General features: G+C 33.8%; 1 protein-coding gene across 5 annotated transcripts in view; it reads right to left on the reverse strand.

The window, feature by feature from the left end:
- The window catches only part of Pde11 (Phosphodiesterase 11), a 156297-nt gene that overhangs the window by 102414 nt on the left and 26977 nt on the right, over positions 1 to 26906 (reverse strand). For 4 of the 5 annotated variants that reach the window (XM_053754388.2, XM_053754384.2, XM_053754387.2 and 1 more), the window contains exon 2: positions 16866 to 16940. In XM_053754388.2, coding sequence (XP_053610363.1) covers positions 16866 to 16881 — 16 coding nt within the window. In that variant the 5' untranslated portion in view covers positions 16882 to 16940. Of the gene's footprint in view, positions 1 to 16865; positions 16941 to 26906 lie in introns of those variants that run through there. The other variant, XM_053754378.2, reaches the window with a different exon arrangement.

The raw sequence follows: 26906 nt of genomic DNA on the forward strand, positions 1-26906 counted from the left end.
TGCTGGTACGCGTCACTGACAGTCTTATTTGCTGATAAATTTGAAAAATGTACAACATAGGTAGATCTTTTAACATTGAGATCCATTGTAACTTTCCAAAACTTTCTGATTATTAGGCAGACAGACATACTTCCCAACAATAACTCAGCTGCCACCAAGCCTAATAACAATGTGTTTACATTTATATGCAATTAAAATGGGGATATAAACTATAAATACTAATAATATCGACGAAATCATCATAGATTATAATTTGTACATAAATTATCTTTGTTTATATTTACATAAAAATCCCAATCAGGATAGATGAGTGTATTTATCCTGATTCGGAAGTTGGTTGTCGCGAACAGACAGACAGACGCGGCAGTGGACTTCGTTTTACAATATGTAAGGATGATATTAATTACATGTCGGTCAATACCATACGAACTGTGAAAACAGTCTGGTTTTAAATATAGCATTTATGGAAAATAAGTCAAACGACGCAGAAAAATGTCGACTCTTTAATAGAGGCTAAAAAGATAAATCTAGATATTTCCTTTCTACGTTTCAGTTGCACTATTCCATTGAGAACCACAAAATGCTTGTTGCAAGAGATGCTTTGAACGGAAATTAGAAAATCGTTGCATTGCTAATATTTATAAAGTGTCTCATTTTCTGTTTTTGTTTCATAAAGAAACGATAAATGTAATCGAATGATATTGCAAGATATGAAAAAGTGATTGCCTATGTACCTATATCGGTGTATGTTTTTTTCAACCTATATACGTTGAAAATGATTATGGTAATAATGTTAGATATAACAGAGTAGAATAAAAATATATATTAAAACTGTTTCATAGCAACATACTTGCAGTTAATCCGGTTCGTTCTTTCTCACAACGTCAGTCCCTTAGCAAAAAGTAAACTTGATATAGGTCAAGCTATAAACTAGTACGTAGTGTTTCTTCGTTTAGTAATACTGCAGAAGCACCAACTGACCTGCCAAGAAACCAAATGCAAGTGAACAAATTCAGGTTGTGTTGGCAGGCCTTTGGGTCGTTTATCATCACGACTCTTAGCGAGCCAAGTCACTTTTTATCCGATAAAAATTACAAGGTAATTGTTAAGACAGTTAAAAAAGTAAGTTTCACATAAATTATTGCTATTTTAGTATAATAAATCTCATCCTAATTTTTTTCCTAAATTAAGACAATAAATGCTAAAGCATTTATTGTCTTAATTTAATTTAGGAAACAAATTATAGAAATCTTTATTTTCCATAGAATCAGATAGTGTTTAATAAACAAATAAAATTGTACATAACTGAATTAAGTAAAATCTCAATAAGGATAAAATTACAAAATTTGATATTAATTACCTTAAATTAGATTTAATAATATTATCGCATTAAACGAAGAGTCAACAAGTCTAAAATAACAGCATCTTCACTTTGAGTCCTTATCTAAGTGTAACATAAAACTAGGGCATAATTTACTAACGCCGCAAAAATGTTAAATGTCCTAATTGTCATTCAATGCCTTAATAAATTCCTGTAGGTCCAGAAAGATTTAACGAGGGTAGAAATAAATAACCGTTGTCTAGTCATCTTAGTATCTCGAAAGGAGACCCCTCAGAAATAATATCGTTTAAATAAATTACGACCATTTATCATTATCACAGCCCCTCGTCGGCGTCCTTAATAACGATATATTTTCTCTTCAACTCGAATGGAAGGATTGATAGATTTTACAACTTTTTAAGATTCCAGGAGTTTATTGCATAGCGGTATGAAAAAAATATTAAGATTTATGTGACATATTCTAGATTTCATAAAAATAAATTATGTGATTGACGCTGTTTCCACGTTTTCCTCATTGACCAACTTGTATGCCCAACTTGTATCCCAAATCTGCGTTCCTAATGATACAAATAAATGCACAACTAGTTGTGCCGCTCCTGAAGAGCCGCCCAGCCTTGTTGACAGATAAAGTTTATTTTCCGATTTAATTACATGACATAAATAAGAGAAGATATTCAGCTCCCGAGTGTGGACGGATGTCAATGAAATTTAAAGAGTTTTCTTTCCAAAATCAGTGCAGATCCAAGATACCCTTTATGGTTCCTGGTGTCCATAGGCTGCAGTGTTTTCTTACCATTAAGCGACCTACATGGTCGTTTGCCCACTACACTAAAAAAATAACTATTCATGACAAATATCCTTATGGTGTGACGTATATTAATATATTAGATTTAAAAATACATGTCAATATGCTACAAATATATTTGTGTTGTTATACATAATGTTTCTATATTGGATAATAGTTTTCTATCATTAATTCGTAATTATCAAAGACAAAGGTTATTTATTTCCAAAAACATGAGTTTACATTTTTTTTTTACAATGTTATGTTAAAAGAAAAGCTTAATCCTACATGTTTCACCGTCCACGGGTATGCAAATTTAAATGGAGATATATCTATACAATAATTTCTATAGATTTTGTTCTGTGGATATTTTTTGTCAATGTGATCGATGGCTATTTTTTTTCGTTACAAGAAACAGAATCAGGTTCAGCAATTACAATCAATCGTCCCGTGACAGCGGCATTCTGCTCGTATTTGAGATGAAAGAAAACGTCAAGATTTATTTGTGTTTGTAACCTTACACGCGAAAAGCATGTTATCATTTTCACGTTATTCTTACGTTTCGTAAAGACAAAGAGTCCTATTACCCTTTTAGATATAGTTCCAATTACGTCTTGAGCGACTTGGCCCGTGGTTTTAGTAAAATATTCAACTCATGTTATCATCATCATTATAGTAATATTCTAATGGCTGACTACCAGTAGCTGTGGCTCTTTAGACTAGTGTCTTAAAGGCAACGCTGGTGGATTTTGCCGCGTATAGAAAAATCATTACCTTGTCCGTTCATTTATTAGATGCTCTTCGTTGATTTCGACATCTATGAATATAAGTTTTCAAAACTTATATGTCAAAGAAAGTCCGAATACGAAGTTCTAGCAATACTGCTGAATGATGTAGCGCACCAAGTGTCTATACAGACACTTGGTATGAATGATGTAGCATTCATATTACACTACTATCTAAATATGTACATATAAAATTAACGTGTTTGAAACTTATTTCCTCCTTGCTATATATCGCATTGCATTATTTTGCACTAGACTTGGCGTACTGCATCATAGCAGTCAATACAATCTAGTATATTTTTACGATTTGTTCACACTGAAATGAAAATTGAAAAGCATGTTTTATTTTGTCACGTGTGCACACGATTTTAGATATTCGCCATATGGTCACAGAGATTGTTTTGGTGTGGCGTAAGCGTAAGTTTTCCAGTGTACACCGGATGTGAAATTTTCCACGGTCGCTCCAGGATTGTACGGAGTCGAGCGAAGGGTGACCAAATCTTTATCATATCATTTACAAAAAAACAATACTAACTTGACCAGTAGTCAGCATACCACTATATACTTGGTATCAGTACCATTTCCCCGCGGAAATTATCCCTGTGCGAAGTCACTAAGATATGATAAGTCTCTTACAGAATCGAAACAATGGCCCCAAATACTAACTGCGTGAATACGTAACTACGTAACGTAAGAATTAGTTATGCATATTGACTTATTACACTAGTATAAAATTGAATTTAGACACTTATTTTCCATAGTCTGACGTGGCGTATGGTTGAGCTCATTTTTATGCTGACTCCGGGCTTCTCGGCGTCACAGCCCATAATACGATGGGAACACGCTGAGAGAAACGCAAGACGAGAGAGAGATTTTCCTGGTCTAGATTCCTATTTATCCTGATTGGACAGTACAAATCGTACCATCTGGTGACCCGAGTTCATTCAGTAAAGTATTTTTGGAACCGCTGCGATCGGTGTCAACGTCACGCGAGTGCCGATGGGTTGGCGACCCCTGCAGTGCAAACAGTTGGCGATCCCTGATAAATAAATAAATGGACAACACTCAACGGCCCACTTAACATAAAGCTTGTATCGCGGGTTCGATGAACACAAACCCAGAAATAAGCACAACACATCCAGAACCACTAATGATACCGGTGGTAAAGACACGCAAAAATCTTTATCATTCTGTCATCTATCGTCATAAATAGATTTTTTCTACAATCTTTGAAAGTATTCCTGAATTTATGATCACATCTACAGTTGTGGTGCTTGGTGAAATCTTAAATTTTAACAGAGAAATAAACTATACTTTTGAGTTTAGGTACAACCTACTTTATTTATCTAAACATTCTTTCCAACTCAAATATGCAATGACTTTTTTCATTTTATAGTAACCGATTAGGTAGCTGATGAAAAAAGAACTATAACGTTTATTTCACAGAACTAGATTTAAACGTGGCAAAGGCGAGCACTTCAATCTGCCAACTTGACCTGTTTACACTCCACAATACAAATTTGAACCGAGCGCATGCAGTCAATTCGATGTGTATTCTAGTAAATTTTGGCATATACAAAATACGGCATTATAAGCCGTATATTAAATTTATTATCTGAGATCGAAATTGTATTAGGAGTACTTTCTTTTACAAAGATACCTAAGAACCTGTACCTGTGCGAAGTGGAGAAGAACTTAGGATAGTGGATAATAAAATAATGAGAACAACCCGCAGTCGACATGCTATTTGAAAAGTAATAATATAATAATAACAAAGACAAGTAATTGTAAAACTGCAATCCAACAGCTATTTTAAATGAAATGAGCTGACAATTTAACATGGGTTGATCCCACGGATGTGATTGAACAGAATATCTCTTTAATAATGTCAAGATATAGAACAACATTCTGTCCTAACAAGTTTTGATAAAACTGTAAAATGACCGACTGTCAAAGAAACAATCTCAATTTCAGCAACAATGTTGAAAACTGGTACTCATAAGGCCCGTGCAAACCGAATGCGAATCCAGAACGTGCACAGCAAAATGTTATTCAAATATAATGCACGTGTATACACGCGTAAACACGCAAGCGTTAAAATTCCATGCGCAAGACAGCAGCAAAAGAGGTGTGCACGAGCCTTAACTGAAAACATCTACGTCACCATCAACAGCCATTTAAACATAAACCCCGCTGAGATCTTCCTTATAGATAAGGAGTATGGGCGATCCCGTGATCTACCACGTCGACCCAGTGCAGATTCACAAGTTTTAACTACTGCAAATACAACTGGGACCAAGGTTAAACGTGCCTTCCTGAGGAGAAGGACGAACACGGAGGAGCTCAGATGAAAAAGAGAGAGTTCACTAAAGATCGTCAAAGTTATCCAGCCGTTGTAGGTTTTTTGAAATTGTGAATGTATATAATCCATTGTTGCTCGTTTTAAAGCACGTTTTATTTGAAAAACTTCTACGTATATAGTACAAAACTTTATATAGATCATATAGAACTCTACCAGTAATCGTAATCTCTAGCAAGAAAATATAATCTGTACCAAGTTGATTTGCATCCATATTGATTGTTAGTTCTACTTGTGATGCTACTAAGTAGGCTTTAAATTTTAAATACAAAATTCCTTAGGCTATTAGAATTCAAATGACGATCGTATAAATAATCCCCTCGTCTTTATAACGCAGACAAATCATTATCGTTGAAATAGACATAAATCCAAACCCTTAGATGTTAGAGGCAAGATATCCAAGATTTATTCTCTAAGTCCGATATTTACGATCGGGTTATATATGCAGACCAGACTGCGTGCCAACCAAGATTATGGTTAGGATCTTGAGATGGGAATACGTCAGGCCGAAACAGGACTAACAATACACTAGTGCAAAGCAGAAATCAACATCAAACTCAAAGCATATTGTTCAGAAATTAGACCTTCACAGGCTAGGTGCCCGTTGAATGAATGATGAATCCTAACTAATATTATAAAAGCGAAAGTAAGTTTGTTTGTTACCACTTCACGCTCTATCTAGTCAAACAATCTTCTTGAGATATTTAGTTTGAATGCTATAGTTTGAAATATGGAGAAGGACATAGGGTACTTTTTAGCCCAGAAAAATAACTGCTCCCGTAGGAAATCATGTGAGCGAAGCCGCGGGCTACAGCTAGTATCAAATAAAAATACTTTATAAAAGCTTTATACTATTACCATATCGAATATACCTATCACTGTTGAGAAGGAATGGCGAAATAAATTCATTTAAAGTGCTGTAACATCTAAACTCCAGGTAATCTAGTCCGACCAGTTACTAGGTATATGTTTACCGATTGTAGCGCAATCTTTCGATTGTTCTACAATTGCAAGCTTTCATTATTCTGAACTAGCATTATTAACCATTTCACAGACAGTTAACGAGACAATGGAGAAATTTGAAGTGTCTGTCCCGGCAAATTTGAAACAGCCCATTCATGGCCAGACATTTTATCATCTTTGCTTTGGACAAATCCTTTTGAGATATCTAGATATTTACAAAATGAGATCGGACATTTGTATTGGGATTTAGATTTAGGTATTTTGTTTTCTTTTTACATAATAAATTTTTATTAGGTAGATTTTGAATAAGCACGACAAAGGCAGGTAAGGGTTGATTGGACTATGCAAATAAATAATGATAAAAAATTGCAATCTGAAAAATCAATGCAATTTTTTTGTATAATACACAAATAAATAAAAGACCTTCCAATTTTAAGTAATATTTATTTCAAATCAGTTTTAATTTTGAATTTAATTTGTACATGTATGTACATGAAATATATCCAGATTCTAGCTATCAGTTTCGACGATCTACATCCGCGTCCGCTATCTGGAAGTCCTGGATTTGATTCCGAGCGCTGTAAATATTTTTAGGAACCTGTGATCACAAATTTATGCTGATCTAGGTATGTTGTGTTGTGCCCGTTTCTGTGTATTTATCCCCGCGATACCTACAAGGTTAGTGCTTAGTGAGAGCCGTTGAGTGTTGGCTATTTATTTATTATTTATCTATCAATAAAATAATATCTTCCAGAAATTATAGCAAGATAATCCGATAAAGCCAAAAAAGTGAGTTAATTATAATCCAGTTGAGTTCTATAAATACCGGCAGGTTTGTCAGAATTTTCGGCCGGTGGTGTTTGGTTTGGAGACGCCGTTACCTCGGTTTACGTCACTTGGAATATACCGCAACAAACAATAACAGTGAGCCGGTTAGGATGTATCCATAGACAACACTTTTTTTTCATTTGGTCGTTTTCTACATGGAAATCGCTCAAACTATTTCTAAGTCTCAATCCATATTTATATGCGTACTAATATTATAAAGAAAAAAGATTTGTATTTTTTGTTTAATTCATCAAACATAAAAAGTACTTGACCGAATTAGGTGAAATTTGGCACAGAGATAGAGGAAACGTTCATGAATAATATATAGGTCGGGCTTCGTTCTTCATAAAAACATAATAAGTTATACCCATAATCCTTCCAGAGGAATCTCACTATCTGTTAAAAAACAAAGCATAAAAATCCGTTGCGTAGTTTTAAAGATCTAAGCATAGGTACATAAGGACAGACAAACAGCGGATAGCTACTTTGTTTTATACGATGTAATGATTAGCATTTTAACAGTTTACCTAGATTGTGGCCTTTCATAAATATGTTGCTTCCAATAATTAATTAATCTACTATTTGTTTGTACTAAAGTTCGTATTATATGAACGGAACCTTACCTTAACTACGGATGTTATTCTATCATTAAAGATCCAGTTCGCAGCAGATTCATACAGCAAAGAATTTTTATTACATAAACATAAGATTTTGCACGCGGTTTCGTCCCGAGAGTTCGTCTATCAATATATAATTTATTATACAAGTACTACTTAACTGAAACTAAATAATATATATAAATTCTACACAATTCAACATAGGCTATTCTTATTTTGTATTCAACTAATTAATAGTACCAAAGGTGTAATGTTGTCAACTATACTTATAATTTATTATGGTTTGGTTTTATCCAAATGAAGCCGGGACGGGCCACTAGTATAATAATGAATAAGAGTTTCATAACTCCGTAACTCAAATCAATATTAAAAGCTGGATCTGGACGGGCTACTAACACCTTTTTCAAATATATAAAACTACATATCATTCAAACTTTTCATCCTGAATAGTCAACAGCACACCAACCTACCCAAATTCATTGAAAACTCGCCGCGATCACCGCGCCAAGCAGGTTCATTCGGGGTAACTTGATGTGTTGTGGACTACATGCTATCGTGCATTTCCTTAGCCCGGCAAATCTAATAAAAGTTTAATTTGTTGCACGAACTGCACGTGACATAGTAATCCTGTATCGAATTCCACCGGTCGAGTCAATTTGCAATATACGACAAGTGTTCCAAGAAATTCGGTTTACAATGCACGATATACCTACTACTTCAATTGAACTCTTGTTACAAAAGTTCGTTTTGAGAAAACCAATAATTTGTATACAATCACCGTTGATATCGATGATCATTATACATAAATAAATAAAAATAAATAAATAAATATATTAAGACAAATCACACAGATTGAGCTAGCCCTAAAGTAATTTCGAGACTTGTGTTATGGGATACTAACTCAATGATAATATATTTTATAACAAATACATATATAGATAAACATTCAAGACTCGGGCCACTTTCCATCATGACCCGACCGGGGTTGGAACCTGGGAAGTCTAGGTTCAGTGGCAAGAACTTTACCACTGCGCCACCGAGGTCGTCAAATCTTAACATCTTAACATGGTCTTGACAGTGTTTTTGCATATGATTAGTTATAAAAACGAAATAAAAAAATTATGAAAACCCCGACTCCGAAGTTGTCGGCATAAAAAGTAGTATATTTCAACATGAATACAAGTAAAGGCATTGGCAAAAGCTAGATTTTAAGTTAGTTTCGTGTCACATGTTGACACGTGTTTCTAGATTCAATTTCGATGGACGTTTAATATCGTATAGTTGATATTAAAACGAGGTCTACCGTTGTCAAATCAGTGTCGTTTCGAGTGTACGGGTCTCGGAAATATTGCAAACTTATGGAAATGAGAAAATGACAGATGCTGAGTTGATGTTCCCTCAAGGATAGATGGGATCAATGACAGCAGTATATTATTGCTATACACAGACTTATTTTTGCTATAGCAATTAAATCAAATTCGATTTATTCCGAAAACAAAATACATTGCCTACGAATCTACGAATATTACAAAAATTAAAATCTAATCATCCTTATCCTTAAATATAATAAAACAAAGTCCTCTGCCGCGTGTGTCTGCTGCACAACTACAGCACGGATATTCATGCGGTTTTCACGTATGGATTGTGTGATTCCTGAGGAAGGTTTAGGTGAATAATTTGTTATGTTTTTACTCGAGCAAAGCCGGGACGGATCGCTATGTCTAAAAGAAGTTATTACCATATACTAAAAATATTCCTCTTATCCTTACCCGGTAGCCAGTAGTAAGGTTCTCTTCAATATTATATCTATCAACGCAATATCTACTGGACGGATTGTAATAAAATTTGGTACACAGGTAGAACCTAGAATAACACATAGGGTACTTTTTATTCCGAAATTCCCACGGGAGCGAAGACCCGGAGCGCAGCTAGTTATTCATAAAAGTGAACCCCGTTGTGAAGAACTGAAAAACAATTGGTGCTTGCTTTGTTTCGAACTTTTCCAATTTGTTACAAGTTTAAAGATATTTGAATTGAATTGAATTGAATAGACATTTATATTATTCTTTGGGATGTTTGGAATAAACAAAAAGAAAAGTGATTCGTTTCTGAAGTTTCGAACTAAAATCGCATAGAACCAAACTTCGGTTCGGTTCACATCAATATAAATCGGTAAAAATTCAACCATGAATTTCTCATGTTTGCATTTTTTTACATTTTCATTTATTGTTATTTGGTTTGTTTTTTTTTTGTTATGTGTTGAGTAGAACACATAATAGGATTTTAAAATGTGTTTGTTCACACACAACTATTATTTAAGCAACAAAATAACCAGAATTTAAAGGATCTTTCTTTGCTTTTTGGTACAATTCAGTCAATCAATTCATCAAATCGGAAAAAGACTAACTAGCTTAATAACAAAGCTCAATACATAGGTAATAAATCGTACAGGAAAAATCTAAAGAAAACTTTATTAGGCACAAATAACTGACCCCTATATATCATCCTACTAATAAATAAAAGAAAAAATATTAAGTGTGTTGTATGTTTGTTATTTTTTCACTCAAAATCTACTGGACGGATTGTTATGAAATTTGGTACACTGAAATAACACATAGCATACTTTTTGTCCCGAAATTCCCACGGGATCAAAGCCCCGGGGCGCATATAGTACGTCATATATTATGTTTCATCAGAATTTACAATATAAATAATGTGGGGGCCGAAAATTTACAATTTTCAAAATTTAATATTACAGGTAACTTATTCAGATGAAAAAGCCATCGCGCCTCAAAGGAAATATTACAGACACATAACTGTTCAATTCAGTATTCCCAGGGAAGTTAATCTACAGATTAACCAAATTTGATTGCAATACGAGGGTAAAGGTGTTGTCATAATTCTATAAGTATGAGTATATTACAATCTCAAAAATAATTTTCGTATAGTCGTATTTCGATTATTCAAAATGTTTTTTTTATCTTAACACTAATATCTCATGAGAATATTTACTAGAGACTAGACAAGATAAAAAAATATGTAAATTTATTTTACACTTTAATTGATACATATCATCATGCAAAGCATATTACGTTTATAAATGGTAGTAGCTTTGCCGGCGGCTTCGCACGCGTGAAATTCAATTCTTCAAATTCAATCGAAGTAAAATTTCAGTTATTCTTTTATCGCGTAACTGGTAAAATTTATCTATTACTATGGTATTTTTATTTTTTCTCATACTTTTACCCGTTTCCCGCTACGATTTCCGCAACGTGTCTCGTTTCGAAACTTGTCCTGTCCCGTTTCCTGCAAATTGTACCAAGTCGTTTCGCGCAACTTGCTCCATCCCATTTCCCGCTACAAATCCCAATCCCGATAACCCCTGTTTCAGTCTGTTTGGAATGGAATTTCCAAATAATTCCTTCTTAGTCAACCCCTATTTCACCCCTATAGGGATGTCAATTTCAATCGAATTAATGCATTATTACTTTTTTACCAACTACAAATCTAAATTAAAAATTTCATGTCTCACTTCAAAAATGACGATGTTTTATAGAAACTTACAACACCAATTTGTTACAAGTTTAAAGATATTTGAATTGAATTGAATAGACATTTATATTATTCTTTGGGATGTTTGGAATAAACAAAAAGAAAAGTGATTCGTTTCTGAAGTTTCGAACTAAAATCGCATAGAACCAAACTTCGGTTCGGTTCACATAAATATAAATCGGTAAAAATTCAACTTATTACTTTTTTACCAACTACAAATCTAAATTAAACATTTCATGTCTCACTTCAAAAATGATGATGTTTTATAGAAACTTACAACCCCTATTTTACACCTATAGGGATGTAATTTTCAAAATCGAATTAATGCATTATTATGTTTTACCAACAACAAATTGAAATTAAAAATTTCATGTGTCTGACTTCAAAAATGACGAAGTTTCATACAAATTGGCAACCCCTATTTCATCCCCTTAGGGATGGAATTTCGAAATATCCTTTCTTAGCGAACGTCTCCTAGTCACAATCTACTTTCCTACCAAATTTAATCTTCATGGGTAGTAATAGTTTTCGAGATTTCGTGATACGTGTGTGAGTTAATGAGTGAATGTTTTGCGCTTTTATATATAGAAGATAGATTACAAATGACACTCCATTTATTTGACTATGTACTAAAATATTATGATATTATTGTAATTTGTAATATCTGACTATTTTTTTAAAAACTGTGTCTACACGGCCAAACACAATTCCATATAATAAATTCGCACGCATACGCATTACGTATTCTGTGTCTGTACCAACCAGCCTTTAAAGTTAACTCTAAACCAGCGGAAAAGTACCTCGCCGAACCTTATTTTTTATGTATTCTTAACTTTAGGAAAGTTTAAATAAAAATGTAACAAAACACAATTACGTTCATTTTTTATTTTAAATTGCTCATGCAAAATGCACATTGGACCCGTGTTGTACCTTCTCAATTAAATTGTTTCAAAGCTAAACACGGGTTTATAAGCACATACGTAAAAATCTATTGTGAGGAGAGGAATGATAAATTAGTAGGCTATGTTCTAAGAATTTCGACAAACCTGGGTTTTCGTGTGATTTGTATAATCATTTGTAATAAATATTTATCTGAAAATATTATACAGATAAAATGTTACCAAATAATAATAATTTATGTGAGATTATTAGGGGGAATATTAGGATATTTTGTAAGAAATATAAATATTTAATCTTTTAATAAATTTTTACATACTGTGATATATTTAGTTATTATATGTAGGTAGATTTATTGTAACTGTCAGTCTAGAAATAAACGCATAGTGAACGGACGTTTGTTTGCACTTCTTTCCGGATTCCTACGTACATACGTATAAGATTTTTATGTAGTTATGTTCGAAATAAAAATTAATTGTGTATAAATAAAACGCTAAGTAGCTGTTGTCAGTGTCGTGTATTGGCGGTAAAAACAAAGTGAAGTAATGTCACATGTCACGTTAAGTGTCAACATGAAGCCACAGACTATACATATTTTATCTATTAATAAAGTGAGCAAGTACTAGGCCAATATATAACATATGTTTAATATGATTTATACCTAATCTAAGAACTTATGGTGTAAATTATATTATATATAAGACAAAAATTATTAAAAATTATTGATATAGGATGAAGAGAGATATATAGAGAGATACCAAATCTTACTACTAGTAATAGTAAGACAGAAAATCATTTAACAGTTTTACTACCGTCTCGGCCGGTATTAGCTATCGTAAAGTAGCCGGAAAATATTTTTACTATACTTAGTACTTTATAAACCAAAAATACTATCACGATGAAAGATTATTGAAGATTATTTAGAGATATCTATGTACATCAATGAAATAGAGCTCAGCTCACTGTGAGCAAAATAAACTCAAAAATGTATGTATAAATCATATTGGTAACGTAATTATTATAATCGATTTCGAAAGTTGAAGCCCGCGAAGCTGCGCGCCGTCCAATGATTATGATAATGATTTATGTAAAATTATCATAATAAATTAACCTATTGATTTGACTTCAAAGTTGGCAGCTGTTCATAAAATTGAAAAGGCTTTACGTGAACACCGGGCTTTGGTCGGGTTTGGTGGTTGAGCGTGAGTTAAATATAAAAATAAGACTTATGTTGAAAACTCTAACAGATTATCCATCTCTCGTATAAACTATTAAAAGCCTAAATTGAATCATGAAGATAGTTCTATATATTACTTGGTGTTGGCTGGACAATTCTCTACTATGTTTGTCAATTAAATTAGAAGTAAAATTGTCTAAATGTCTCACATCAATCACTCAATTAAACCGTAAAATACCTGAATTTTGAAAGCTTCACCGTTTGGGTCGCTAAAACCTTCCTTCCACATTGTAGTAGGTACCTTTACTGTTTAAATTACTAAGCGCATTGCTACAGAAAGCCTAACTAAATTAAAATGTTTGTTCCCGAGATAGAGAAGGTAGACAGTCTGAATGTTTCATGAAACCTTCATTTAAACTTTGTACTTACAGTAATCAAAATGTTAAATGAAGTGAATATATAAGCTGCCGCCGAATCGACTACTTATTTAATTCTGAACATAAATTAGTGCCCACGCAGACTAAGCATTATACACCTACAAATAGACTGATGTTTCAATGTGAATTATACCGTTTTGTGCCCAATTCGAATAGAACTTAATATTTTATGCAACATGTTTAGTTAGGTATATATCAATATTTATAAATAATAAAGACGGATGCCATCTTTATTATCGTATGTGAGAGAGAATCGTTTATTCCTTAGAACATGGTGATACAGATTTGTTAAAAGGACTTACCCTTTTAACAAATCTGTATCACTGTCTGTTTTAACAGACAGATTCTCTCTCATCTGATCGTTTTCCCGGTTTCCTCCCCAGCCGTCCGCTTTTCTATTTTTTCATATCCACTTCGCACGGTCGTCGACATCCTACTTTAGTACAAGAGGGTTTTTTCTTTATCACACTACCCGGTTTGACGTATTATAAAGCGTCATACAAACAACCAGTCTTATTTCATTACAAGCTTTTTCCCGTGACTTCGTTCGCATTTATTTCGTACATTCCCACATAACTCATTATTGTCAATATCAAGATATTGACAGACTAAGACTTGCTTAGGACCCGACGGGTCCTAAGCAAGGATCGCGATTAAACCCTGTGAAAACCGCACCGAATATCATCCAGTACTTTTTTGGGTGATACACGAACAAACATTCAGAAAAATTCTAAAAATAAATAAATTTAAATATAATATTTTGGTAAATAAAGAAATATTTTGGTTTCTCATACTCACATAAAGACAGCCATAATTATTTTTCTTCAATATTTCCTATACCTGACATAGCCCACTTACAGTTTTATTATGTGTATAGATATCGTCGGCAAACAAATTTAGTTGAGAGCCCCATCGACTTCAGAAATTGTCAGACAAATTAAGAATATTGAAAATACCTCGGGCAAAGCTGTTGAAGGGCGCAAATTGCAGCCAGGGCTGTCAACGTTTGGAAAACCCGTGACGTTAAACGTTTACGAGTAATAACTCAAAGTGGCTGTCAATTTCACTTCTGCTATATTTCATTGGCTAACCTTCTTCACTTCACTTCAAATTATATTGGCTCCTTCGAATTTAAAACATGATTTTGCCAATGTTGAGATCATCATCAGCCGTTAGAGGTTTGTAAAGACAATAATTAAAAACAATCATGTTAACAACATTTTGAAGATTAGGCTGTGATTTCACAACCGGACCTTTGCATGACGTCAACTCTCTTTGGAAATATTTTTGTTCCCAATCTAAGGCTATAATGTACCTTAATCGCTTCGTACGACATCTGGGGAGGATATCGAGTGGTGCTATTGTAGCGCGAAACGTCGCCAATAGAAGAGTATAGAATCGTCGACACTTTCGTTAGGAGAATTTTATCACTTGATTAGTAATTACCTACATTTTGAAGTAGCCACCTCGAGAGTAACATTTTTGTCGCCCCTCAGCGAAGGCGATTACGGGACACGTGTAATGTCCCTGGGAATGGTTGAAGATAGAACATAATTGGCTGATCGTATCTCAACATAGCCCATTTACGTCTATTTGCAATTAAAAGGGGGGGGGGGGGCTAGTGACGTCAGTGACCACATGACAGATGATGTAATTGCCCTATGTGTGATAGAGGAAGAATACTAAACAATATTGTTATAGTGTTTTTTTTTTATCTATGAATAATAGGGAAATTTGGATGTGTGTACGGATATTTTTCTCAAGCACGTCAAATCTACTCTACATGGGTAGAATAGTATATCCTGGAATAACACATACATTTTATCGCGAATTTCGTATAATGTTTTGAAAATAATAAGGAAATAAGTATCTGATATTGGTTAATTTTCCACTGAAGGAAAATATCACTCTTTTCTAGTGGATGATTTATCAGCTAGTGTGTGAAATGGAGAAGGCAAATCGTTGTGCTTGCCTTAGGACGACATGAAGTTGACCACGAGTGTGGTCGAAAGAAAAATTATATTTTGTGCATTCACCATTAGACCACAACATTATATATTAGTACAGAACCAATAGACAAATAATGTTTCTTAGAAAACAATTTTGCTTTCTTAAACTTCATAAAACATTACGTTTACATGGTGAATGCAAATATTTTTTAGACCATTAACCAATTATCCCAATGACTACTGAATTCAGTCGGATATGACGAATGTAAAGTCCACTAAAGTAATAAAAAAATTGTCCGAATTCGAGATCAACAAACAAGTCGATTTGTGCACATACCGATCTTAATTTTGGCGGGATTTCTCATCAGCGCATCCAAGATGATTGTCATGCAGGAAAATACATGAATCATAAACACCGTTTGTTTCACCCGAATCAAGTGCGTAATCGCATAATATCGTGCAAATTTCTGTGAAATCGTAAAGAGCGTGAATGGTTTTCCCGTCTGAATCGAATCGTCTGAAATCAGTAAAATATCATATCGAAATATGTATACATTACGGTTAAACTCCTAAGTGCGGCTACAAATAGGTTTAGCCAACTGACACCGGCTGCACAAGGTCTAGTCGGCTAAAACTAGGTGTAGCTGCACTTCGGGTTTTATCCGTAACATACCTATTTACCATTTCGATATCGAGGAATCTAGGATTTCTTGTGCGCTATGTAATTTAATGGAAATAAAGGATGCACATTAAAATGTGCGTGACTTGGTGAATATCCGAAAAATTTTAATTTCCATTCATAACAATTTATTGTTTTAGTTAGAACACGAGGCTAGTGGCAATTTCGGAGAAAAAAGTGAACGAGAGGTATTTTATAAATAACCATTTAGCTAATAAATAGTTTGAAAAAAGAAATGTTTTACAACCTAGGACTCTATCACATTCACACTAATTGCAAGTATTTTTTCACACTAGTATACACATGTGACACAGAAGTACTTGTTTCTTAACCATGTCACTATCTGATTTCTACTATACAATACTTTATAGAGCCAAATTCACCTACGACTTTATTTTCGCCATCGAACAGTATCATCATTAAATTAAGAATTGTTTGACGTATGATGGAAAAAAAAAACATTTACACAAAAATATTAGGGGTATAAAATAATTACCTGGTTTTCTCCTCATCCGCCACTGCACCGGCGGCGGCGCCGGGCTGCCCGACGAGGCCAGCTTGAGGCCTTCCCCTGGAAATAAAGACGTTATCCATAAAAATGTAAATGTGTGTTTGTTTGTCCTTATTTTACGTCAATTTAACGATGGACTGAAGTAATTGTTGGTATGGAGATAGTTGAGGATTTGGAGATTTTTTGTTATACAGAACAACCTTATTCCGATATTTTCAAAGTATGCTTTGTTGTCTATGCTTTGTCAAAGCGATGTTATGTTAGTTCGACGAATCATAGTGCATACCTACTTACTATAAACCTTACAGCCCTGTTTCAGTAGTCCGGTGATTCGCTAGTTCCATGATACGTTATTTTTAAAATTTAGTTTGAAAAACTCTCTGTTTCAAAAATGGAAACCCGATATATTTGGTTGGCCGCGGATGGAAAAGTTAATAATTTATAAATTAACAAGCGGCCCATACCGGCTTCACTCGGGTAATTTTATACACCAAAAACCTCCTTTTGAATCACTCTGTCTATGAAAAATCCCGCATGAATCCGTTGCGTAGTTACATAATACATAAGGACGGACAGACAGACAGAGGGGAAGTTTTATGTTATGTAGTGAAGTATTTTTTGCCTTGAATTATTTTTATTGATGATTGAAATAATGTTAGCTAGATTGATGTGCTGTTGATTGTACTGACATAATAGCTATCATAATTTAACACAAGCCCGAATTAATATATTAATTCTCATTTATATGAGGGTGACAAATGAATACCACGATAAATGCAACTTCATTGAAACAGCAGCCGCAATTAATCAATAAAATTAATACACGTTCATAATACGTACAGTCAACAGCACATCAAGTTACCCTCCATAAACCTCTATTGCGCTGTAATAGCGGCGAGTTTGCAATGAATTTGGGTAGCTTGATGTGCTGTTGATTGTAGGTACCTAATTATTTATTTACTTAACCTTTTTTCACAAAAATACCTTTTTTAAATGTACATAATAGGTGGACTTAATGCTAAAATCAGTATCTAATAGTCAACCCAGTAAACATATGTTTAATAATTAATTCCGTGTTAGTATTTAGTACATTATATCAGCCTATAGACAAAATAATGTAAAAAAATTAACAAATTTATTTACTTCCCTTCTTCCAATCATTCTTAAATTATTTGCATATTTGTTTTAAAGTTAATGAAGTATAAATTATTCAGATGTTCTTACTAGCAAACCCAGTATCGCATACAAAACATTTACAGTCTAGCTAACATTTCAGCGGTGTGATATGACGCTGTATTCTTACTCTGCACACGTTTTGGCCACTGTGGCACCGGGAAATGGGTAACAAAGTTATGCCGTGTCCTCTCTGTATTTAGAGAAATTTAATTTTGACAACGAAATGGGCCAAACGTGCAGTTTGTACGTACGTGGATGGAAAAAGCAAAAATACTTGCGTGAAAAGTGTGTATTTCGAAAAGATTTTGTCTTATTATTGGTTTTTACTTATTTTATAGTTAAGTGATAGGAAAGAGTTTACGGTAGAATGCAAGATTGTATTTCTATAAATTGAACTACAAATTTCACAAGGTCATTTATAGGAATTGAAGATGAAGTAACAAATTCACGGATAAAATCAAACAATAAAATAATTTATTAGAGTTTATTGCAGTGACATTGTGATGACATCTAGCGTTTGCCTTTGAAACTAAAGTCTTCAAGTTTAAGTGGAAAACCGGATGGTGAAAATGTTCTCTATACGACTCATGTTAGTTCAGTCGAATATACATAGATGGCGTAATACTGCAATTTACGATTTCAGACTGAAAAGATGTCGTGCCATGTTGGCGATTGCACAAATATTGGTGATGCATTACGAACGTAAACAGATCATTGTTTTATTGATAACCATGAATGATATCGGTATTTTTTTATTTACAAGCTTTTATTTTTAACTTGCAATGTATGTATTATGTCGCTTTGTCCATGTTTTTGAGTGATTCCACCCGAGATATAGGGACATTCTCCATATCTGTACTATGTCCCTATATGTCGGGTGGAATCTTTGAAGAAAATCTTCAACCGATTGAGCTGAAATTTTGTACACACGTTTAGTTTGTATCACAATGCATTATTTAATACCAAGGACCGGCTCCCGATGAAGGAATCAACGGTTTACTACACGAACGTGATTTTCTGTCACGTGTTGAATGCAACTCTCTGACAACAAAAAAAGCTTGTGTCAAATTTGAGAAAAAAAAAACTTTTTTGGACACGTATTGAAAAACTTTATGTGCAGTTATATTAAGTTCCAAGGTCTTCGACAACAGCCTTTTATTCAACAGGTCGTGTGGTCGTAAAAAATATCGGGGTACAAAAAAACAGGAAATAACTCAGCCATAATGGAAACAGAGAAATGCTTTTAATAATTCAATAAGTAACAAAGGTGTTTTGGAATTCATATAACTTACAATTTTGGAAATGAGTTCTGTTATGCAGTAATGTTTTACAAAAGCGAAAAAAATTAATGCAGAATCAAACACATTAAAAAAAACATGTAATTTTTCTTCTATTTTAACCTATTTTTTATGATACTCATACTTATTAGTTACATAGCCAGTTAACTTTTTTAAATGCACTTATTATTGTGTGTGTCCTAATTTTATGTCATTACCAAAGCGGTAATTTATAGAGAAATGTTCATGCGTAAATAGAAAATCTTCCACTAATAGTGTATTAATCAGTTTTATCTTTAGAGACAAAATTGATGTATTTTGGTGTAGGTTGTGTTATGTAGCCACTGACCCAAAAATAAGGGTTGTTTGGAAAGTTTTGCGTACCCATACCCCGTGACTATATATAGCACTCTGAACCGTCGAACTGCTTTAGTTTTTAGGGGTAGTATTAGATCGCCGTAACTGGATATAAAATGGTAATGACTTTATCAGGCAGATGCCGACGCGAATGAATGAACATTGCGTAGTTTGTATGAGAGCTTTTATTTCTCTCTCTCTGTCTCATCTGAGCATGTTCTCGTTTCGATTTCTTTCGCAGCCGTTGAGCGTCGAGGCGTTGAGTCCGCTTTCCTACTTTTTCGTCTCCACTTCGCACGGTCGTCGGTATCCCCGGTTGTCAAACCATTTTATTTGCCGTAATAAAAAACCAGTAATGTAAGAAAAATCAGCCAAAGTTTGGTCTAGTTTACCGATAATGTATAGCCGGCATAAAACTTGTAACCCTCAAGAACCTCTACCTGGACTGGAATGTGTTGTAATTTGTTCTTTAGAGTCTATCTGCACTGTTTAAGCATGGTGATTCAGTTTTTACATAGTAACCAATCTGACTCGTGTGCCGTTAGCTACCGGAGTTAAACGTCTACCTCTCCGTGCCCCAGCACCCCCAAACCCGGAATACCAAGTTTCGAGGCATCAAAATCCGTTGCGTAGTTTGAAAGATCTAAGCATACATACATATAGGGACAGACAGCGGGAAGCGACTTTGTTTTATACTATGATAATGATATACATTTTATACTTCTTTGATATCGTATGTGATCCAAATAGGAATAATTTCTCATGAATATTCAACGACAAGTTAAATACATGCAAACAAGTCCATTTACCGTAATTACTCCATGGCGCTACATTCGTTACTTTACATTACAGTTGACGCGATGCTTCAATTAAAACTTCGTCAGTTGTGCTTTAAATTGTCTTGTACTATGTCATATATAAACAGTCGTTATTACCTATACTTACTGCCAGTGGGCGTAAAGAATTGTTTTTTTACGAACTAGATTACGAGATGTAATTTTGTTTTTTCTTTATTTGTAAATGGAATGCTTTTTCGCCTCATCACTAAACACCAAATTTAAAATGAATATATATAGTAAATTGTTTAAATTTTAATCAAATATAGAATTTCTAAGTAAACGCGCTCTGTCTCTCTTATCATATTCTCGGTAACAGTAGGAGCTGTGACGCAAAGCATAGAGTTCGGGTGAAAAGAACAACAATTTTTTTAAGATATGGATATGCTTTTACAACCGTCTACCTCCCTGACGCAACACGCTTTCGGGATGCTATGTTGCTAGCTATGCACATATGCCACTAGTCGCCTCATACGACATCCACGCGAGGATTTGGAGTGGTCCTATTCTAGGGCATATTCCAAACTTCACAATTCACAAATAAATTCTAGCCACTTTATGTAATTTACTCAGAATGTCATTAATCTTTGAGTTTGAGGTTAGCAAAATGTGGCACTTTGAAACTGACAAATAATTTTTCCTGTCAAAATCCTAGTTGCTTATAATTTCTTCGTGTGATTATGATAAATGATAAAAATACTTAACAATTAATTGTTGTAATCACCTATACAGAAATTGTTTATGCTATACTAAACATAATTATTTTCAAAAATCTATTTACTTTGTGCGAGTTACTTTTAACTAGTGAATCAACATGTATGTTAATCCGTCAAGTGATAGGTAAAGAATTAGTTGCATCATTCAATTTTAACTTTAACCTGCGCACACTAAAGTCTTACGGCGAGCGGCGCGCAGGTTATAGTTAACATAAAAGTTGACTGGTGCATATCTTAAGAGAACGTCTGCAAATATCCCTTTAACCTTTCAAACTTTTTATACGATTTTATTCTGTAGCCATTGTTATCGCAAGTCCGTAACTTCGTGATGAATTAGGAAAGTTTCTGGTTGTAACTAACTTAATATACGAGGTTTGTCCGAGTTTGATGATAGCAAAGTTGCTTTTGCTTCTGAGGAAATAAAATTTGGTTTTGACTCTGGTCAATAGAATAGGCCACGTTTTGTATTGAGTTAGGTATAATATATTTTAAATGCGTGTGCTAGTTATTTCTGTTAGTTAAAAAATCTCTCTTCTTATTGAAGAGCGAGCTATGCTCTTGTCGGTAGAGTGTACTAAAAATATATGCAGGCGATATTGTTTATATGCATAAAAACGTATTTATCTTTCTTTTATATTTAATCTCGTATTTTTAAAATATTTAACACATTACTGATATACTCCAATAATATTACAAAAATTTAAGTCTAATATTATTATAAGTGTAATATTATTATAAAGACGTTAAGACGTCTTTATTGAAATTACGTCAATTCCTCTTAGTAAAATTGGAATCAAATTAAAACATAATTTCTTGAAACCAGAGTGCTCACAATTATCTGGCAAATGTAATTCATTTAGTAGGACTGATCCAGGATCGCAATATAATTTCTGTGAAAAAATTGAATTAAAAGTATTTGTAGCGATGAAAACTTTAAAACCCGTAAGACTTCGTGATAGACTTTTTATTTACGAGGATGAAAACTACCATTAATAACATACTGTCACATATCGAGTAATAATTTCAGAATTTCCTTCGAAGAGGAAATTAAGCGAACTGCCAATAACCCAGCTAATTGGAAAGGAAATTGGTATTCCTAGATCTACCACGTGTAACAAATTCAGGTCGGCTGGAAAATTGTACACCGTGAAACATTGAATTTAGGTGCTAATTGCATTGTGTCGGCCGTTGTTGATAAGCATTTGGTATGAAAACTTGTGTCGAGCCATTTATTGGTATGAGTGACGCGCAGCAAATATAGGCTAAGGCGATTGCCAACTTGTTGTCGATCAAATTTTTATTGCATAATGGTAAGCAAACAACACAAATTGCTGTCCTTGCACCTGCAACCGGCGAATCGCTGATGTATTACTGACGTTTTAAAAAAACAGTATATAGTCTATTGTTTAAAAATATAATGGATCTATTCAAATTCGTGTCACTTGTGTTTTGACTTCAAAAGTGTTGTTAAATATTATATATTGTTATATGTTACTTGTTAAATTTTTTCGTGGTTAAGCGCGAACGATCACGGCCATGGCGCTAAAGAATATTGCGATTTTAGGGTCTCACATTTTGTGATTTTAGGGTGGGATCACGAAAACCTTCCTTGCCTCGGCTTCTTGAGTAATAAACATTATATTCGGCGAATGATGTAGCGTACCTAATTTTCCAATACAACACGTGCAGCACAGCGGAACTATAAAAGTTATTTTAGCTTTGAGATGACAACACAATCTGAATATGAAGCAAGGCGAGGTGATGAAATGACTTGTTTAGGTTTTCAAGCTTTATAATATCAGTGGAGAATTAAACCTAACTGTTTCCATACCACACAAATAAGTAGTCTGTTAATATGCTTTATCCTTTGTAACTACTATGCCTAACTAAACTAATAACGCTTTTCCCAACAAAAAAATGCGAAAGTGAGAAAAATACTATACCGATGGTAATTTCACGATGGCCAAAGCTGTGACATAAAAAAAAATCAAAATCAGCCAGGCATTCCTAGAAATTAACTTTGTCTTCATCAATTATAAACAAAGTCTTCAGTTTCAATATGTTCACAAACATTTACAAAGCGTGCATCATTAAAATCCAATTTGTTGAGCCAGACAACGACACTAATTGACATAATGGCCCTTCCAAACCTACCAAAACTTTGTCCGATATTTCTGACTGAAATGCTAACTCACTCTGAAATGGGCACTTAATTGAATAATGTCATGTTACAATAGCCCTTAGTCACCGAAGTTTAATACGGCGATCGTGTCACTCGTGTTTTCACTTCAAATATTAGTTGTGCTTAGGATCTTCGCACGCAGATTTTATGTGGTAAAATCATTTGGCATGACTTTCTAAATACCGCCATCTAGTGGCAATAGACGCATGCACACTTGTGAATTTAACAAAGTGGGCAGGTTTCCTCACGATCATCGGTCACATTGGAAGCAAGTAGTGGTCTATGAAGTCTACTATAAATGAGTCAGATTTATATTTAAATTAGTATGAGCCTTCGATCACACCAATTTCAAAATAAGAAATACAATAAATAGAATATGCATGAATTTCTATTTTAAATTATAATGAAATCAATACACGCGGAAATTTAGTATGTTGTTTCTTTGCCCTATAGATCAGAGAACGTAACACCTCATACAAAATGCATGAGAGGAGGATTCTCAAATGTATAGATACGATACGAATGTCAAGCGTTTGTAAAATATTGAATGTAATATTTTCATCTGTATATTATTATTATCTGTGTATTCATATCCAAAAAAGTGTAAAAATATGAGGCAAATAGGTATTTCCTTTTGTTAGAGTGGAGACTGAAGGATACTAAGATAGAAAGATACGATTCAATATGCGATGAATATGATGATAAACAATAAAAATGAAAATATTAGATGAGCTACAGACAGAATCCCTACTTCTATCTGCCGATAGCAACTAACGAGGCTCATAAGGATTCTTAATGTTAATAAGAAAATAAATATTTTATAAGTAAATACCAGGAATATAAACAAGAACATTAAAATAAATTTACATAATGGCGCGAGCAAGATGAAAAATAAGTAGTTATTAACAGTAAGTCACAGCCACACATAGACCAGTCAGTCTAGCCATACGATGTAAATTATTGCACAAGTACATATGCACAAGCATCAATTGAAACTGAAGGCACGGCTGTTCGTATAATCGATATTGCCAGTTTTATTGTACAGTTATTATAACTAATCTACATCTCATCATTAACATAGTTTATGACAACAAAGCTCGCTTTATTTTGTTCAAGATTGAATGTGGCTTTATGTTTCGGTTAGGAAATAAAAGTAAGTAATCCAGAATCTGTAAGAGGATTCTCATTTGGAACTATTTCTAGTAGTTAGTGTTTAGTAGATCTTTATTTTAAGTTTTTTTTTCTGTATCTTACATGTGATTTTATAGGTGCTAGTATTTGCACGCCGCCGCCCTTTGTTTATTTTATTTTATTTATATACATTGTTAACGCCGAATTCACTTCTTTGATTGTCAGAAATCAAAAGAGAATACTTTGTCTTTTGCTTTTATACATTGCCATCTCTCCAAAGCCCTTCATCTAACAATTCTATTTCATATGACATTTTTCTCCATGAATCCGGAAAGTCTTTCCTCATATAGTCACTATATTTTCATTTTTTTTGCTAACAATGGTGTCAGTTTTAATCATGCCTAAAGACATCTGACATTACTTTTATGTTGCGTACCGACTTAAACGTGGCAAGGAGTCGCATACACACTAATGATAAGATGGCTAATAAATTAATAATAGCAAAAAATAAATTGATAACATGGTAAAATTTAGAAAAAATCTAAATCATCGTATTGAAAATAGCCTTTGCCCCCGCAGACTGGTTGGGCCAGTATCTGCTGGTGGCGTTTAATATCCGTTCCTTTCAAGCATCTTGTTAGTGATAAATGTGTTGCGAAACATGACCCAATAATAACAGCATGAATTATGTAACTCCCATCTCCTAAAAGTTATTTATCCTGTGAAAGGCTATAAGCTTGATTTGGTTATACAGGAATTTGTATACTAACTTTCACCAGCGGCTTCGCTTCCGTGAATTTCCCACGGGAACAGTATTTTCTCTCGAAATTCAAGGTAGTCCATGTCCTTCCTCATACTCTTAACTATGTAGTATGTATAGGTAACAACAACAAACAAGCTTACTTTTGGATTTATAATGTTTAGTACATACCTATTATGTTTAGTTTACATTAAAGGCGAGAACTACAAAAAAATTCCGAATGTATTTTTTAGTTCTCGCCTTTAATGTAGGTATTTCGTTTCTTAACTTACTATTAACTCTGACTATGATAATTTTATAGACAATATCCATCAAATGATTTAAAATATGTTTCCATGTTTATTATTGGCGACAAGATTTTATTATGTTTACACTTTATCACCTAAATAAATCACCTGGTTTCCTGGCAGGCTTCCAAAATGATTGGTATTGAAATTGTCTGGCTGCATCAAAGAGCATTGACCTTGTGAATGGGTGCATTTACACTTCGACAAAAAATACTGCTTTTACGTCGTTGGACTTATTAGATAAGGGCAATTTCTTTTTATTTCTAGCATACCCTACATATTTAAACTGTTGGACTTTTATTTTTAGGTTTTGTTTTACTCCGAACTGTGTGCTCTTTCTCTTAAACGAATTAAGGAACCCGTTTTTGCGTGTGGAAAAAGACCCTAGTCTAATTTATACAACCACGGAAAGCATCAGCACAAAAATTACTCTAGAACCGGATCAGACTATGGTGCCTTGCATAGACTTCACTAGACGCATATTCATAGTCCTATATTTGGATGCCTACCTGAATAAAATATCTGAAGCCGTAGTGGATGACGATAAATAAACATTATAAGCCCACAAAACACCTACGCGAAAAACAGGAAAAGTAGGGGAAAGGTTTCGCGGGGTCGTACAAATATGTTGTATCGATGACGATGGAGGGCAATGAACTTGCCACTTTCACGGTATATTTGCTGAAGTTATAATGATCTTATTTTCATTGTTGAGCCCAGTCACACATTTGTCATCCATCATACCTCATATTTCATCAGTGAAATCAATGCATATTATCACAGTGAAATCAATGCGTATTAACACATTTTTCTATCAAACTTAACATAGTTCTTACTGATTAAATGTAAAAATGGCCGATGGTAATGCATACGAAATGGATGATCATCGCCCATTTTTATATTCCATCTTTGAGCTAGCCGGATAATGTAGTGTAGGAGTAGATTATAGATGTCTCGGCTTGGTAGGGTCGCCATGTTATGTGATTGAGACGATGATTCGTGAGAGACAAGAGTCCAAAATGGCTTCAAAGATAACAGTAATAAAAGATTATTTATCAACTTTACATATAATAGATATTGCTATATTTAAAACTTATAGAAATATTAACTTTCTTCTACATACTTTAAAATAATGAAGTTATACTACATGACACTATTCTAGTCACAGAAGTTTTGCAAGGATATCTAGCTGGGTGACAAAGTCGCTGCTGTCTAAATTTGACAATTCAAAATTTCTTTTGGAAGTTTTCTATTTTGATCACCGTGCTAGATATCTATGTCAGTTTTTATTCTATATCCCCGTT

Source organism: Plodia interpunctella, chromosome 14 (genome assembly GCF_027563975.2).
Source record: "Plodia interpunctella isolate USDA-ARS_2022_Savannah chromosome 14, ilPloInte3.2, whole genome shotgun sequence".
In the NCBI taxonomy this organism is placed as follows: Eukaryota; Metazoa; Arthropoda; class Insecta; order Lepidoptera; family Pyralidae; genus Plodia; species Plodia interpunctella.